Here is an 18,003-nt window from a genome sequence, read left to right on the forward strand (position 1 = left end):
CCCATTCCTAGCTGAGTGTGTTGGAGAAGCTACAGTGGCCGACAAGGATTTTCTTGTACTCCACTTCAGTGTAAAAACTGCAAAGGCCCTAGCTTGTCCATCCGGGCTGCTGTAGAAACATGATGGTACAACATGGCGGGCCGTGTGGAAGACGATGTTTAGGTGATTATACACTGCTGTAAGCATATTTCTGAATATAATATTCCATTTCTGCCTATAGATCCCTGTAAATTATGCACACTGTACCTTTAAAGATAATCACTGTGAACATGCTCAGTGATCTGAAATCAATCATTATTTTGTGTGTTTCACTCAGTCAAAGGACGCCTTATTCCTCTAATCAAAGCACAGAATATCTGAAGCCTGGACCAGTCACGTTGCACTACAGACGTCCGCACTGAAGCCCACACACTCCCTCCATGACTCTCACTGGCTAAATGTTAGACTTCTATATCGATGAGTACGTGGGCAGCTGGTGAGCTGGCATCATGCAGACACTACTCACAGTGTCAGGATCGAGAAAATGAGTGTTATCAGTGTGGACCAGCCTTGGCTTTTGACATGGAAAGTAAATGTTGTTGGAAAGTGTTCTGTCTCTTGGTAACATTACCTTAACCTGACATACAAGCATCCCCAATCACAGATGCATTCATGTGCCTCTCCTCGCCATCCTCTCTCCAATCTCCAGCCTCTCCTCCCTCGCCCCACCTCTCCCTCCCCCCGTGCCTATTTCTGTCTTCTTATTTGGACTCATTGACAGAAGTGTGGTAGCTCGACAAACCTCCCCCCCCAACGCCACCACCACCACAACCTCCATCCTCTGTCCTCCTCTATCCTCCTCCCATCTCACCCTGCTGTTACTGTCGCTGTGGTCTCCCTGCCCCTGCAACACCCCCGCCGAGCTCGCGTGGTTAGTACAGTCTGCCTGTGCTCTCTCCTTATAAGGGCAAAATACATTGACAGAGGCAGAGAGAGGGGGCTGTACCAGCACATGCAGGCAGGTAGGGGGACAGTGGCTATGACAGGAGGAGGAAAGAGAGAGAGAGAGAGAGAGAGAAGCAGAGATTGGGAAACAGTGAGCAGGGAGGAGGAGGAGGGATGAAGATGGAAAAGGAGAGAGGCTGATGGGGATTGTGTGCTAAGAAGAAGGGTTCGACTGAAGCTTTGTGGCTTTCGAAAGCAAACAGCAAATTTTTTTGTTGCGGCCTGTGTCAATCAATTTTTCAGTCTCACAGAAAAAGATATTTCAAGATCTAGTTTTTCTCCCTGAATTTCATTTCATTTACAGAAAAGCGTGTTGGCTATACAGCAACTTTGAGCTTTGCCTGCGTCGTGGCAACAATGACTGTTATCAGCATCATCGTTATTTAATCACCTCCTTTAATCACCACCTTCTCCTCCTCATCATAATCATCACATTGATCATATGGCCTAATCGTCATCATATTTCACATAAATAAATGTGTGTGTGTGAGTGTGAACATGTGTTACTTTACAATCAATTAAGGTTATACGCTGCTTCACTCACCACCAATAAAGTATCGATCAGCTATACAAGATGCAATCAAACAAAACATTTTGTATCCATTAAAATCAGAAATGATCAATATGCATTTTCTAATAAAAGGCCAATATTGACCTGAAACATTAAAGGGGCATACCAGCATTTTAGCATTTCAAAAGACACATGAAAAACAAATGGCGAAAATCAATGTAATCCGTACAGTAATAATATGGGTAAATCTCCAAAAACGCTGGGTACCACACTTCCCGTAATGCAACTTGAACATTTATTTTAATTTGCCCGGCCTACATCTTTCAAACTCCACAAAAATGAAGCATAATTAGTAACCGACTTCAGGAACTCCTCCTGCCAATCAAATTTACTGAAAAGAGTACCCCAGCGATTTAGCATTGTTCTCCTATAGTATCACGGAATTTATGATGGACAGATTGAAAAATATATCAGAATCAATGCAGCAGAACTATATAGTTCTTTTTTTATTCCACACATTGTTCTTCCTGGTCAAAATCTACCGCCTACATTACCCACAGTGCAACTGCACAATGGTAATGCTAGTAGCAGCTAATGTAGCCTTGAATCTCTAGCCTGAGGCACCGGCTACAGATGTCTAATTAGCTCACTTCTTCCTAACCCCACACCTACAGACTTTCCTTCATTTTCGAGCTTGAAATGACTCGGGTGATCATTTTGCACAGCTCCGTCTGGAGCCACAAAAGGCTTTATACAGCAGTATTCACATTTGTAGTGGTGCTTCTGGTGCAACAGACTTTCAATCAAGCCCAGTTACAAAGTTCAGTATCTTTTGGAGTGTGGTAGAGTGTTTAGTTTTTCCCCGCTGTGTGTGTGTGTGTGTGTGTGTGTGTGTGTGTGCTGGTTCTGTTGGTTCAGCTGGAGGATTTCTCAGCGTCACACCTCCTGTGTAGCAGGAGGCCTGGTCTGTCTGTGAGGACTGGGCAGGTGCTAATTGGGCCTGAAGCTTCTGAATGGAGGCGCCTGCCATGAATGGAGGTGAATGTGTAGAGGGGCCCCATGTGATCCATGTGTGTTTGCTCAGTGTGTGCACGACACACCAGCGTCAGCAGCGCCACAGATTGCATAAACACACCTCCTCTGTGTATCTCTCTTACTTAAGTTAAATAGACCCCTCACTTTGTCGCACACGGAGAGATGACACCCCTCTGGGAGTGATGCAGGAAGAGAGATGCAAATCCATTTAGTCACAGGTCCCTAAGTGGAGTAAAAGGCAGAAGGGGAAGAAAAGGGAATTAAACCAACATAGCAGCCGGCTGCTAAGTGTGTCAGCATCTACGAAAGGAGGCGGGGGCGTCGGTAATGGTGTGGGGTGTGTGTTTGTTTCGGCGTATTATCAGTATAAAACATCTGCTCTTGATAATCTTTACCAACCTGTAGGCAATACTTCATTCACTGTGAGTAATTCCCCCATAGGGACAAAAACTCAACCCCCCCTAAGGCAGGCGCAGCTGAGTAGATCTTAGAAAATAGATCAGATGAATAAATATCATCTTGATTCGGAGGGAGTTTGGAGATAAGCCTTTTCTCACCATCTCTGCTCTCAAGACTATATAACAGTGAAGCGTCTCCTCCTATCTCTCCATCGCGTCTCTCAATCGGCATTCCCTTTGAAGGAATTAGGAAATGAAAACTGTTGAGAGGGAGATGAGTCTTGATAGCTCTCCCTGGTGTGCCGGTTATGTAAAGCGGCTGTGATATAACCCAAGAGGAGAGATGGAGTTTGTGGGATGAGTAAGTTGAAGGACGTGCAAGAACGAGGTCACAGATTTACACTGATGGAGATTCGCTGACAGGAGGAGTGTACGCCTGCATATGAACAGGGAGCGTTCCTCTGTGGGACGGAGGCTGTAGTTTAAAATGTGGTGACATTAAAACACCATATCTTCTTTTCCCAAGATCCAGAAAAGTTGAAAAGGACATTTCTCCCACACAAAATTACACTTAGACAGACAGCAACCATATAAAGATCCTCATACCTAGAATGCAACACTTTTCAAGCAACAGGCCTTTGAGCCTGTCCTCATCTACTAAATCAAATATGGTATTTTGGGCAGCATAGTTTTTAATGAGATACACAGAGATTATTTCTGCAGCTACTATGGTCCTTTTCATTGTGAAGTTGTGCACAATATATCATATATAATGCTAAAGTTTCTAGTAAAGTTGTTTCTTATAATGTCACACACAGCTTGGCTCCTTTAATCCTGTAAACTAAAGCGAGACCCTTTTGGTTTGTGAATTACCGGATGATTTTACATCTGGCCACCAACATATGGACGAATGCGAAACCAAAACCTTCGTTTTATGGGTCACAAGTCAAAAAGTTTGTGCAACGCCACATTACTGTATGGCAACAACAAGTTTTCCATTGGTCCAAAGTGAAATGTGACGCACAGTCAGATGAGGCACAGTGACCACAGTCGCACAGTTACTGGGTAAAAAGAACAGGTTCACACATTATTTGCGTATGTGTGTGCGTCAGTGCCAATAGGGCAAGCTGCAGGGGTGGGGGTGGGGTGCCCCAGAAATTGGCCATTGCCCCTAATAATAATAATAATAATAATAATAATAATAATAACTTTATTTATATATATTTTCTTAACAAAGTTACAACGTGCTTTACAAAACAAAGTAAAACCAGGGACAAGGATAAAACCAAAGGATAAAAGCACATAATAACGACCTAACCCTGGCCCTTCCCCCATGTTGGGCGCGCACATGGACAGCGACAGACTAGTGAAAGAGGAGGGAGGAGAGCCAGAGAGAGGATGGAGGGATGCCAGCATGTCTTCCCCCTGGCACCTAGATGATCCTCATGCCCTGCCTGCCTGCTGCACCCTCTTTGTGCAGATCCATTTAAACACTATCAGTTGAAAACAGATCCTGGATTACCACAGCTCTGGGGATGAGTGTGCATATTCCCTATACATCCATAGGAAGAACAACTCCACCTCCCGCTCTGTCTCTTCGCACACAGACACTCACTGTACTGTTCATCCCGCCATGTCTCCATATGTGTCTAGACTGGAGTTTCCCACTAACCCTTAGTCGTCCAGGCCTCTCCTCTCCCCCTGAGGCTGAGCTGATTAACAGTAATAGGGAACAACAATGCATGATAATGTGAATTATAATGGACCAGTGGAGGCGGTCTTTGGCCCCCACGCTCCATATGAGGGCAATGGCACAGTAATGGTGAACATGGGCCCTGCAGGGACAGGCTAGACAAAGACAAAAGCATGTCAGACTATAGGTTAATATAAGTGGAAAGGACAGGGGAGGCCTGGGGGGGTTTGTACCCTCAACATGGTCTATACTCATAAAGATGAGGAAATGAGTTTATTTTGAACTGTAAATATGCTCGTGCCTGCCAGTGTACACACACTAGCACAATGAGGTCATCCTGCAGCTCCCACGTTCATATTGTTATGCTTCAAAAAAGAATGGCACTCAACCTAAAAACACAGCGTCCTCTGGTTCCTGAGAAGTTGGCATTTTAGAGATTATGTGGTTTTTGCTCAAGAGCTGCCAAGTGTGGTCACAGCGTTTTGTTTTTGCAGCAGCCACAGCAGTGCCTTGGCCTCCTCTCTCCTCCTCCCTCACCTCCTTTCCGATAGCCAGCTGTTGTTCAGCCGTCCCCGTCCTCCCCTCCGTCCCTCTCTTTGGCCAGAGCTCTGGGCCAGTTACAACCAGACGGCGATCAGTTGGGAGCAGGGTTGGGGGGTGAGCTTTGCGGTGGAGCAGGGGTGTTTAGAGACATACACAGTGCAGTGAAATGACTTAAAGGACCTAAGAGAACACACACACTGACTCTAAGATTGGAGGTTTTATCCCAAGTGGCTCCCCACTTGTCTCACTAAGGAGAGGTGAAGAGGTCAGGCTATTTACTCTGGAGAGGATCCCTCTCTGCCTTTGGTCCAAACACACACACACTCAGAGACAGAGTTTGTCCCCTTTCACCTCATCTATCACTCAACAAATTGGACTCTGTCTCCCATGCAGTATGCGGTGTCTGGTTTTAAGGAGCTGCAAGAGATGGAGCCGACAGCTGACCGATATGAATGAGACTCATCGGCTGATATATTCTCTCACTCTCTCCAGCTCTTTCACACTCCATTTTCTCACTTCTTCTTTCTTTGTCCTGCTCATTTCTCCCAGTATTTCTATCATTCTCCCATTGATGGATGATGGCTGGCGGGGTTGCGGGCTGATGCTGAAATTTGTGAAGAAATCAAAGACCCAGTGGAAGAATTAAGGCCGGTATTAATCACCCTGCTTTGTTAACCCACGTGGGACTGTTTTCCACAGGATTTGTACTGTTTTGAGAGTGTGTAAATAGTGTGGACAGACAGAGCCTCGTGATTTGGCACCATATTTCTTAGGAAAACACATACTTGCTCATCCATGCAGAAGAAGATTCAAACACGGGATTAAAATTCAGTGATTCTGATTTTAGATTAAGTCTTAAATTTATGAAAATAAATGTTAAATCATCTTGAAATCTCTAAAAAAATTTAAAAAAATAAGAAGGTATACATTTAAACCCAGTTCCTATATGTTGAAGACACAGCATGTATCCCAAACATCTGATGTTGCTGTGGAGAGAGTAGAAGGCAACAAACACATATGTCAGGCAGGAATATGTCAGGAAAGAAAACAAGAAGAAAAACTCCATTAGTTTTCCGTTCACTGTTCATCACACACACTTCACACCCCAGCCAAAACGTATGCGAGTTTCTCCCCTCTGGCAGGCACTGCGGGATGCTGGAAGCCAAAGCAAGCAGACAGAGGAACTGTTTCTTCCCACAGGACATCGCACTCATGAACAGCTACCTCAGCTTTGGGAATGCCTCCCTACAGCGTCTGTACAATACCCGATGGTGCAGGGTATGTCTGCGCTGTGCACTACATGATCCCAAATTACACCATCTTCACTCACAACACTGCATGTATGGCCTGAATTGTGTGACGGCTGTACATATTGCCACCTCTATATTCTACGTACTCTCCTAGTCTGATCCGCTATTTAATGTTTTTTGTGCTACCATTCATCCACACACTCTTTGTACATACAGTGACCAACCAGAGCCTGTATTTGGTTACGTTTGCTTGTATTACTTTAACTGATTTAACATTTTATTTTTGCTTTCTTTATTTATCATACACACAGTGTGTTTATCTGCTTTAAATTCCTCTGTTGGGTTTTTTAAACTTGCCTCTAATCCACAGGGTATTATTGGCAGAAGTGGGGGACTGTATTGGAGTGTTTGTGTTGCCTAAATTTGGATGTAATGGCTGAAGTTTGTAGGTGTGTTTGAGTTTAGTATTCATTGTATTTGAACTTGTATTCGTATTGACTGCGTATTGACTCTCAAATCAGCTAGTGGCTAAACCTGGCACATCTTTGATAATGTTTTTTGTATGTAGTCCCTGACTGATAAATTCAGTACATTGAAACTGATCTAATTAAGTGGTAAATAAAGCAATCTGTATCTTTGGTAGCACACTAACTGTATCAGCAGCCTGATGCTGTAAAACCTGCCAAATATCTCTGGCTCCACCTCATGGACATTTTTGGGAACTGCGCTCTCTGCTTCAAGACGCTGAAGTCAGGCCTTCATTTGCAAAACCAAAAATCAAATTTCTGCATTCTTAATACTTTCTTTCTTCTTTCCAGATGAACATGGGTACAACCTATTTCAATAAATCTGAATATTCTTATGAAATTAAATGACTAAATGTAATAAATATTCCTGTTGTTTTCATTGAGTATTAAGTTTGGAGAAGAAGAATGCTTGAAGATTATGAATTGCTTGAGTTACATTTTGATTTGGGGGTTATTAGGTGTGTTTTGACAATGGGAACGCCTGTTTGTTTAATGACGGTGACAAAAGGAGTTTGAGACTTTTGTCTGCCAGCTGAGTAAAAGCTCCGAGGCTGTTTTGGACATTCCTAACATTTCTCAACCCTGATTATCAAAGCTAACAACTTAAGTCAACCCAATAAAACTCAACTTGAATCTACATGTCTGAGACTGGAGCAATAAATGAACATCATGAGTCACCTGCTTTTACTATAGAGCCGCAGTTTAAGGTGCTTGTTATATTATTTAACCACTGTGGGCAAAGACTCTCTTTTTGTGGGTGGCTGTGTTCACAGCATCTATGAAATACACATTCAACATCTCAGGTTTCCTGTGCCACGCAGGTGCAGCAAAACCACATGAGTAAAAATGGGGACAGCAGCAGCATCTACTCAACAACAGTCACTATAGAATGGCTCCGCGCTGTACTGAGCAGACCCACCTCATTAATCTATCATCTTGTGTTCAGAAACTGCACTTTAGTTAAGTTTTCCACTATTACAAGTAACTATACTGTGTAAGTGATTGTGAAAAGACAGTTTGGAACAACTAAAAATGGCCTTTAGCAAAAAAGTTCATATGTAAAAATCCATCCACGTTTATTACAACATTTATTCATCAGGACTTTACACTGTGTCCAGTTTCTAAAGCACCAGACACTGTGTCAAAGCCTTGTTGAAGAAACTGAAAAACACATCAATCTACACAGAAGAAACACAAATGGCACAAAGTGACACAATTATGCACATTAATAAGAATATTGTCCTGTTTCACTGGCAAAGACAAAAATGTTAAAAAAAAAAAAAAAAAAAAAGATCTTCTTGTAGTCTCTCATCACAAAAAGAAAATGGGAGGAAAAAAGAAAAATCAATATCTGTATTTAGTGGAATAATCCTTTGGAGAGACCACCAGACCTCGGCCTTTTCTTGCTCCTCGGTAAACTGTCTCAACAATGTCTATCATCTCCTGCTTGTCCTCCATTGTCCAGTTGATCTTGTTGTTGTTGCCGGTGCCCAAATCAATCATGATGTGTTTGTTCCTAAAGAGCAGCAAGAAGAGTATGAAGTTCCGAGGTTTTACAGAGATTCCTAAACAATGTCACGAGTAGGTCCTCATGCAGCAACTTGGTTCATTTCAATCATAATAATCACCTGTTAAATAATGTTTACGCTGATATTTTTAAATCTAGATGATGAGAGCCTCACCTGAAAAAGAACATGACCGTGCAGGGGTCGTACAACTCGTACATCTTGTTGAAGTCAGGCACTTCTGTGATGTCCACCAGGTAAATGACTGCAAAATTCTTTACCTGTCGGGATGTACGAAGGTAGAACATTAATCAATCACTGAACCATCGTGGGATCATTGTGAGCAGCAAAGCATTGAACATTACAGGCAGAGCAACACAACAGGGAGAGGTCATTTTCTAGATGATTTACATTTAACTGCCTAACCGGCAACACCTCAACTGTTTAGTGTACTGGTATAAAAATGGGCATGCTGAGATAAGCTTCAAAAAGAATCTAAGTAATATCCTTAAAAATTATTGCAATGCCTTATCGTTTTAACAGCCTTAATAGCTTTAGCTTTAACTTCTTTGTCCTGAAGTTGGTGGCCAAACTGCTGTTAAAGCAGCAATAAAAGTGTCAACAGCAGCAAACACAGTGATGAAAATAGTGATGAAGCCTCGCATCCCTTTAGCAGACAAAATAAATCTGCACTAGAAAAAAAATCTACAGCATCCCAGAAACAGACCCTTCAAAATCCATGTGATTTTCAGCTAAGATAAAAAACTAAACTGTAATGCTCCTATTGGTCCTCACAGTTCAATGTGTGAATTTGAGTAAAGCATTTTTGCTGCAAGTGTAGTAATGCTGCAGTAGATATGAAGTGTTATTATTTGTAAGCATAAAATAAGCTTGCAAATCAATATTAATAATTTAGCATTTATAAATGAATGCAACACATGGCATTTAGTCGCAGTGGCAACATTTATCCCTGCTCACAAAGGATAATCAAGGCTATTAATAATGTATACACCCCAATTGAGTGTGAATGAGCAGGTGCATGTAATGCTCAGTCTGACAGAGGGACTGTGTGTCAGCAGCCTTTTGAACCTAAACTAACCTCTATGAACACTACAGCTTGTGATCAACGTGTTTCCTATTTATCACACCCATTGATGTGAAACATGACCATTGGCTGGAGGAGTGAATGACAATAACAGTCTGTCATTTCACCAAGATTTTAGGATAGTTTGTACTTTATAGTCTCGTGCTTTCTCTCTGGGAAGCTGTTATACGTTTATCCCGCCAGACCAGCAGGTGGTGCTGTTCAGCATGTTCACATAGCAGGACGTAGCTACTGGTGCTAATGTTATAAATACACACACGGTTCACAGGCTGGATGCAAACCTTTTCCGCGATGCTGTAAAGAACCTCGTCCATCTTCATACACGTCGGGTCCCAGTCGTGTCCAAAGCGGATCACGAGGACTCGGTCCTCCTCGGACAGGATGGCTTGGTCGACCTGCCAGCCGTTGTGGAGATGTGGTAGCATGTACGACATCTTGATCCCGGGCTATCGACTCCCTAGCTGAAAAACAGCACAGCTGACTGTAGCTTCACGTAACTTCAGAGGCGGTAAGAGTAACATTTAGTTAACATTGAGTAAAAACGGGACTTGTGCTCGTAGTTTGAGGAGAAATGTGCTGTTAGCCTGAACTACCGATAGCTAGCTAGTGAGCTTGAACTGACGTTAGCTAGCGCTCAAAGAAAGTCTAGAAAACAATTAAACCTTAAAGGGTAGAAATAAATAATTCGTGCGGAAACACTCACCTTAAAATACAATGGGCTGCTTATTATATGTCGAAATAAAAGCTCTGTGGTGTAAAAGCCTCGCTTTTTGCCGGCTGCAGTTGAAACTGTGTACCTTCTTGAAAATGTTACGTTTCTGTACGTACGACGTCATCAAACCAGCGTGCGGACGACGAGTTTACGTCACGTGCATGGTATGTATACATTTGTTTATTTTTGCTTTTTTATTTGTTTGTTTCTTTGTTGTAACTGGAACATTTCAAGATACAAAATTATATCAGTGATAAAGCGTTTAACTTATGGGACACTTCAAAAACATACTCAGTGATAAGTCAGTCAGGTAAATAAGATTAAATATGTTGAATACAACATTATTCACCAAATTATTTTTATCACTAACAAAGTAAAATAAAAAAAAAACACCAGTTCACATGGTATATGATTTCATGCAAAATCAGGACTGTTTGAGGAATCAAGAAGAATCTTTTATCAACAAGAAGCAAACCAAAAACTTCTTATGAAACAGTTAAGATATACTTCATTAAACCAAGACCATCTTTATTTAAAATTGGTATGAAGATGGACTTTATTTTTCACTTATTTGCTTTATTTATCTATGTTTCCAGCATTTATCCAATCAATACAATAGCCTTTACAAAAGGCTCATAAAACACATACAATCTCCATGAGGCCCGTTTAGTGAAAAGAAATGTTTTTATGTCTATCAAAGTGGCATAGTCCTATCTGGATACAACATCCAAGAATCTAAACATAAAGAATTCACTCCTGGAGAAACTTCACTCCATTTGCTGTTTCTTCTGTGATATTTTTAGAAGCAAATATAGTCAAAGAAATGCACAGGTATTATCTCTGCAACACCTTGAGCAAATTGAGAGCTGATATCTCCTCAGACTGCTCATTTAGCAACAAACAGAAAGAACGCTTGATCCATGTCCCTGCATGCCCACTCTCAGGGGAACACTGTTCATTGTCGGTGCCAGCTCTTGGCTTGTGAAACTTTAGGAATCGGCTGTCTTGTTTTAGGATTGTTAAAGGAGAAATTCTTTAATAGATGATGCCATTTCTTCTGTGCCTTCTTGGGAGGTTTCACATCCAGGCCAGACTGCATAGAGTCTATCTATGTTCCTCCTGTCTCCATCTTATTTCTTGTACAAAAACATATAAGTATAAGATAAGTATGCAAAACAAGCTTTTACAATAAAAGTTTACTAGTCTGTCTGCATTTAAGAGACACAAAGAAAAAAAACATTTATTGTTGTGCAATTCATTACAGTACAAACAGAAAATGGTTCAAAGGTTATAGGATTTTTTTCCAGTCTATGACATAGCAGCATATTATGGCACTCCTTTGAGAGAGCATGAATCATCTTTAGATATGTCTTGGCTTTTATCTTTAATTCCACCACTAAACTACACAATCACATTACTGTGGTTCTGAATGGCCGTGTGATTAGCAAAGTCTGACAATTTCACAATAGACTATTTGGTCTAGGACACATGATTGTTTAACAAACAATGATAGCCAACGTCACAATAAAATGAGGATCTATTTCCTAACTACCATCAACACTGTAATCTTCCCTTAAAGCTGATAGAGGCATTTTGAATTCTGAATGGCTGTTTTTCACATTGCGCAGCATCAGCCTTCAGCCTTCTGATGGACTGTCTGAACAGCTGAGGTTTTGCCGAGGAGACGTTACTCTCCCACCATGTTGGTTATACAAGTCCCCTGCTATAAAACCACACACTGCTCAGCAAAACAATCCAGATCCCAGGTTGCATGAAACCACTTCAGGCCAGCAGGTGGCATGAGAAACATTCACATATTTACTGGAGACAAAATGGCTCCACCAGTGGTTCTTTGAACATCCCAAGACGTCTAAATAAACATATCCTCGGGCCGTCGCTATTCCATGAGGCAATGTGAAAAGTCCTGTACACAATAATGTCTTACAATCCCTGAGGAGCGCTGATGCTTGGCCGGAGCGGTCGGTGTAAGGACGAGGTCGACCACGGTGAGTACAGTAGACTGTACTCTTCAGCTCCTAGTCGGATGGATGCTCCGGGCACGAGCGATTCACCTCGAACCACTCATCTATGCACCTGGAACAGTAAGAGGAGGACGAAGGGGGAGTTTGTCTCTTGTGATCAAAGGGAAGCTGAATTACATTTAGCACTACTAATCACACTATAAGATATCTAAATTAGCTGGATGTGTGTGTTTCCTCAATGTGTTTCATTCACCAACTGACTGAATGTTTATGCTCCTCTGATAAAACAGCATAAAACCTCTTGTTCATACACCAAAACAGGGAAACTGCTATCCTGACTCGGTCCTGAGGTAACAGAATCTGCCCACGAGCAACTCTTGAACTCACCGACTATCACACTGTATCTTCTTTTGTTGCTTTTGTTAGCTAGCTGTTTCCCTCATATTTTCAGCATAGACTGTATACAAGAAGTGGACGTGTCTTCCAGGTGTGAAAAATGAAGCCAGTGCGGAAGTGCCTTTAACCTGCATTGTTTCTATTGGCCAGCAAGGGTGACTCCACTGGCTACAAAAAATAAGTCAGATTGTATAGAAGTCTATGAGAAAATGACCCTGACTCTAACTTGATTTATTACCTCAATAAATGTTTTCCTAATGCATTTATGCTCTCAGTCGCTAGTTTCTAATCTTCTTCAACACAGCGTGATGCTCATTTAGTAAATTATGGTCCCATTTAGAGGGTCCCAGTCTGTTCTTTTAAGTAAATAAACTGGTAGTGAGTGAGACAGTATGCAAGAGTTTTTTTTCATTGTTCAAGGTGTTCCAGCCTTTGAGACGTCATGCGAGGGGTATTTCTTCGTCATTGTAATAATTATAAAGTTTAATTACTGTTTTATAATTTCTACAAAAGACGCCAGAAGCCAGCTCAGTGCCTTGCGCAAAGTTTCAAGTTGTCTCTTGCACAGTGTGCTCTGTCATATCGAGTGAAAATCTAATGACGTCAGTGTTACCGGAAAAGTTTGCCACTAGGTAATTTGCTTATTCACCCTCTTGAAAACTGATACTGGTCCACTCTCGATTTATATGCTTAATATGAAGCTACTACCTGTTTCCAGTCTTTTTGCTAAGCTAAGCTACTTGGTGGTTGACTTTAGCTTCATATTTACCATGTGGACATGAGAGAGGTGTCAATCTTGTCATCTACTCTGGGGGAAAAAAAAAAGCATTTCCCAAAATATCAAACTATTCCTGTAAATTATTCATCAGGACTTCTGAGTCTGCATTTCAGATTTCCTGGAAGTCATGACTGGTTACACTTGGTGCATTTCCTGCATTTGCCAAACTTTTTCCAGCTACAATCAGTTTATTTGTGTGTGTGTGTGTGTGTGTTAGTTAGTTACCCTTTATGGTAGATGCAGAGGCAGGGCAGCCTGGCGATGGTGTCCCCCTGCTCTAGCTCTTCTAAACAGATGGCACATTCCCCAGAGTCTCTGGATAGGATGTCCTCTGAGAAAGACAATACAGAGACAGACTGAGAGAGGAGCACACCAAACCATGCATCACATGCTCAGTCCGGTCACTGAATCTGTTGAACCATCATAGCCATCATCGCAGCCATCTGTTAAACCATTGGTACCAGAGTCCCTGTGGTCACCTGAGCCCAGATGAGAGCTGCTGCTCCTCCACAGTGTTCAGTAAATACGCAGTCTCCAGTGGGAATAGGTTGATTTTTGTTGAACATAGTTTCACCCGTTATCATCCTTTCCTTTGGACAATAGTTTGATCATGTATTTCAATAACCTGAGGTCAGGTAATGCTGTTTACCTGCATATTGAGCTATGACAGGCCCTAGTGTCAATACCTGAGGCGAAGGACTGTTTGTAGCTCTGATGACAATGAAATTGAATCCTGCAGGAGCAGTACAGGAGCAGTACATCCAAATGTACTTATATGTACAAAATGTACGATATTTGCATGTGCTAAGTGAAGGATAAAGTGATGATTGTGTGTGTGTTTCATATCTGTCTGCCTGTGATAAGCTAATACACACTGTGCAGGCACTGTGAGCTGTGTACGAAATATATATTTATCAGCAACATGCACACTGCTGTGGGTGTGTGCCAGCTGAAAACTCTGTGTGTGTGCACGTCTCCCCACATGCACAGACACTTTAAGATTGCACCGTCAAGCCAGGGGAGTCTCTGTTTGCAGGAAGTGTGTGTGTGTGTGTGTGTGTGTGTGTGTGTGTCTACAGCAAAGATGTGTTTGTCTTTCCTGTGTGTGCACATGTAGGTGTGTGTGCACAACACAGGTGCTCAGATACAGTTAGTCTGGACTCGCATGGATGGCTGTGTAAATGTGCAGCTGCACATCTCTTCATGCTGCACTGTATAACGTCTAGTACAGGTGTATTTCTGTGTTCTTGACAAAAAAAAAAATATTCGTCTGACTGTGAATCATTTCATGCAAGGAAGGGCGGACAGAGGTACTTGCACTTGATTACTTCCATTCTATGCTACACTATACTTACAGATTACAGATGCAAATACTGTACCTTGTATTACATTTAGGTGACAGTTTACAGATTAAGGCTTTGAATAAAAACCTATGGGGATTATTGATTAAACTACCCACCAATAAATAAAGCAGTTAAAACCACCATTAAAATGTGACTTACAAAGTAACATTAGAGGTAATAATCAAGTGCTATGATATAATAAAATATTTCAGCGGTGGAGTCGTGTGATAAGTAGAATTGTCCATGTAAACATCTTGTGATTGGATCACGTCATATGGACAAACAGATTCATCATAGGACCCCTTGACAAATAGAATTACCGCCTCCGCCAAGCAGTCAAATTGCAGTTTACATTCATGACCTTTCCATTCAAAGACTGGTGCCACCAGTTCAGTATCCAACCAAAGGGGAAATATGGTCCCCTTCTGTTCCTGATCATCGTGTTGAATAGCGACCAGAAAATTGTTTTAGCAGAACATTATGATGCCACAGTGAAGTTGACCTTTGACCTCTTGGATGTAAAATGTCCTCGCTTCATCATTTTATCCTATTAGACATTTGTATGAAATGTATAATAAGTAACTATAAATTAGTATAATTAGTCTATGAGTTATGGCCAAAAACATTTTTAGTGAGGTCACAGGGACCTTTGACCTTTGACCAGCAAAATCTACTCAGTTCATCCTTGAGTCCAAGTGGACACTGGCGCCAAATTTGAAGAAATTCCCTCAAGGCGTTCTTGAGATTTCAGCTTCATGAGAACTGAATAACATTTGTCTGGTCTCAGCCTTCCCATGCACAAGCATTGTCATTGTCAGTGTCACATGATGCATGCATGTCGTTTTTGACCAAAAATGAACAAGTAAAACTGCGAAATAACAGACACATGATAGCTGTGCAATCTTCCATGGTCCTCTGGCACTTTCATCCCTGATAACTTACTGTTGTAGGTGAGGCGCGTTTTGCTGAAACACATGAGGAGGTGCTTCTCTATTTCTGCTGATGCCATAAACTTGGAGCAAACAGGACAGTGAAAGCCTGGAATGAGAAACACAAAGACAAGAACATGAGGACTCGGATGTGCCAACGTCTCTCTCATAACCTTTTATTGATATGTACACAACAGAAGGTGTGGGGCAGTTTCTGAGAGCTTGATGCATGCACTTTCTAGCCCTCTGCCTGCTGTAAACAATCTGTTACAATCTAACATACAACCTTTAGGTGTCATTGCTCGACACAAACTAACTGCAAACAAATCCTTAAGCTGAGATGCCTTCATATTTACACATATTTACACTCCACATGCACGTGGCCTCCTGACCCCGCGCATCTTCTCACCTGCACAAACAGGCCAGGCGCTGCTTGACCTGAGATAAGCTAACCACGTGTTTAAGTCAAGGAAAGGAGCACAAAGGCTTCATATAAAGAACACAGGCGGGAATTATCTCTGTGTCTGCTGTGAACCTCGTGTTTGTGAGGGAGGTGACACTGTCAGGCCTGCAAAGTCACAATTGCATGGATCTGATTGGCAAAAAGTATCAATGACGTTATTCATGCCTGGACTTCCTCATCAGGGAAATTACCTCTGAAGGGCAGACCAAAACTCCTCCCTGTTTTTATTGATCACATTAGGATAGATGAGGAAACTGGGACAACTCCAACAACAACAAGGATTCAAGAAATGCTATCAAATATTGTTTGGATTGTTCGTTTGGTCGCTTTTCTTTTTCAGTGACATGGATGTTAGACCGCAACAGTCCTGTTGTAGCACTTTGAGGCCTCTTTTGTTGTGGTCTGGAGACACCCACCAGTTGAGATGCAGCCAGACTTGCAGATTCAGGAAGTTTGTGTGTGTGTGTGTGTGTGTGTCAGGCAATGTGTAACCAGCAGGAAGCTCTTATCTGCTGACCTACATAATGCACTCTTCCCTCTCAGACGGAGTGAAAAACAAGCCAGTTTTGCAAGACAGAGGAGAAGCAAGCGAAGGCAGGCGGCAGTTCCGTACAGCAGAGGCACCTGTGGCTACAATAAAAGTGCAGAAGTGCTAAACAAAGGGCTCAGTCATCATACTGCTATTATCATATACCAGGTGTCACATGTCAAATGGAAAAATACTCGGCAACTTTGACGATAACTCTACTGTGCAAAGCTGTAGGAGTATCAAACACATACAGTGTCCAACATGAACTAACATGTTGACTCGTGTTGTTCCACTAACACAGTGTTAATATTGCAGTTATGCAACATGAGATAACAAATTGGCCCTTTGGTAAGATAATGACAACATACAGTGTACTAAAAACAATGCTCTCTCCATAAATATTACAAGAGATAGATGGAAATAGCACAATTCACCATTATGTCTGTTCTCACTACTGAGTAACAGACAAAGAGCACTTCAGGAACAATAAGGAAATCAGGAAACTAAAAGGTGTCATAATGTCACTGCCTTCCCTCCACATCATTTATATGGTAGCTGTGAATTTGTAGTAGCTTAACCCGTGCGTGACAATCTTACCTCCCAGCAGGTGAGGGGACAGGTGAGCCGGTAAGGAGCCTATAAGCAACCTATGGCCGTCAGGAGGCAGCTGGCCGTCGTCGTCACCATCCGTGCCATCGAGGCTCTGATTGAGTGCGTGTGACCCTGACCTGGTGCCGGTTGGTATACTGAGCCCGGAGCTGGTTGGTCCTCCACCCGTGTACCGGATCCGGGGGCCTTCTGGTCCATTTGTGTACCTAAACCCCGCGATCCTTTCCCCTCCGCTTGAGTTTCCAGATGGGAGATCGGAGCTGGAATAAGCCCGAGTTCTGCCATCAAACGCTGGGCTGCTCTGTTTGGCCCCCATGCCGCCTCGGGCTTACCTCCTCTGGTTTTGTGTGCGCTTTAAAGTTTTTAGCCACGACACATGGTTGCAGTGAGTTCTGAAGCAGTGACACCGACTGAGGAAATAAAGCCTAACGTGTGAACAACAGTACAGGCGAGGCCATCCAACATCCTAAAGTTTCATGGTGCGCTCTGTGCGTAAAGTGCGCACTCGCCTACGCATAAGTTTATTTCCAAATGGTAGCTTTTTTTTCTTGGCAGAGCTCTTCTTTCTTTCCAACAATGGAAAAACTAAAGAGACAAAGTCTCTTCAGTTAAAAGTCTGCAGTTCTTCCACTTCAGATGAGGACATTGGCGCAAGTGTTGACCCACAGCCCATCTGGTTCAAGTTTGTTTTTGTGCTCAACTGTGGCGTCT

At 42.4% G+C, this 18,003-nt stretch overlaps 2 protein-coding genes across 2 annotated transcripts; both read right to left on the reverse strand.

The window, feature by feature from the left end:
- Nucleotides 1-7,992: 7,992 nt before the first annotated feature.
- On the reverse strand, nucleotides 7,993-10,372 carry txnl4a (thioredoxin-like 4A). The gene is made up of 4 exons (XM_070846637.1): nucleotides 10,255-10,372; nucleotides 9,833-10,012; nucleotides 8,624-8,727; nucleotides 7,993-8,457 (listed from the first exon to the last, which is right to left on the reverse strand). The coding sequence occupies exons 2-4, from the start codon at nucleotides 9,983-9,985 to the stop codon at nucleotides 8,286-8,288; spliced, it is 429 nt and encodes a 142-aa protein (XP_070702738.1). The 5' UTR covers nucleotides 9,986-10,012; nucleotides 10,255-10,372; the 3' UTR covers nucleotides 7,993-8,285.
- A 1,116-nt stretch (nucleotides 10,373-11,488) lies between these two features.
- Nucleotides 11,489-18,003, reverse strand: LOC139215879 (E3 ubiquitin-protein ligase ZNRF2-like). The gene is made up of 4 exons (XM_070846916.1): nucleotides 17,281-18,003; nucleotides 15,705-15,800; nucleotides 13,645-13,750; nucleotides 11,489-12,357 (listed from the first exon to the last, which is right to left on the reverse strand). The coding sequence occupies exons 1-4, from the start codon at nucleotides 17,606-17,608 to the stop codon at nucleotides 12,300-12,302; spliced, it is 588 nt and encodes a 195-aa protein (XP_070703017.1). The 5' UTR covers nucleotides 17,609-18,003; the 3' UTR covers nucleotides 11,489-12,299.

Source organism: Pempheris klunzingeri, chromosome 16 (genome assembly GCF_042242105.1).
Source record: "Pempheris klunzingeri isolate RE-2024b chromosome 16, fPemKlu1.hap1, whole genome shotgun sequence".
Lineage (NCBI taxonomy): Eukaryota > Metazoa > Chordata > Actinopteri > Acropomatiformes > Pempheridae > Pempheris > Pempheris klunzingeri.

Bases quoted from the DNA above. Each gene is read 5' to 3' on its own strand.
- txnl4a (XM_070846637.1), bottom strand. From the start codon at position 9,985: ATGTCGTACATGCTACCACATCTCCACAACGGCTGGCAGGTCGACCAA. The intron at 8,728-9,832 runs GTTTGCATCCAG...ACATCCCGACAG, and splicing joins TTTACAGCATCGCGGAAAAG to GTAAAGAATTTTGCAGTCAT. The intron at 8,458-8,623 runs GTGAGGCTCTCA...GCTGCTCTTTAG, and splicing joins ACGGTCATGTTCTTTTTCAG to GAACAAACACATCATGATTG.
- LOC139215879 (XM_070846916.1), bottom strand. From the start codon at position 17,608: ATGGGGGCCAAACAGAGCAGCCCAGCGTTTGATGGCAGAACTCGGGCT. The intron at 15,801-17,280 runs GTAAGATTGTCA...TTCTCATTCCAG, and splicing joins GTCCCCTCACCTGCTGGGAG to GCTTTCACTGTCCTGTTTGC. The intron at 12,358-13,644 runs GTAACTAACTAA...TTACTGTTCCAG, and splicing joins CTCTGCATCTACCATAAAGG to GTGCATAGATGAGTGGTTCG.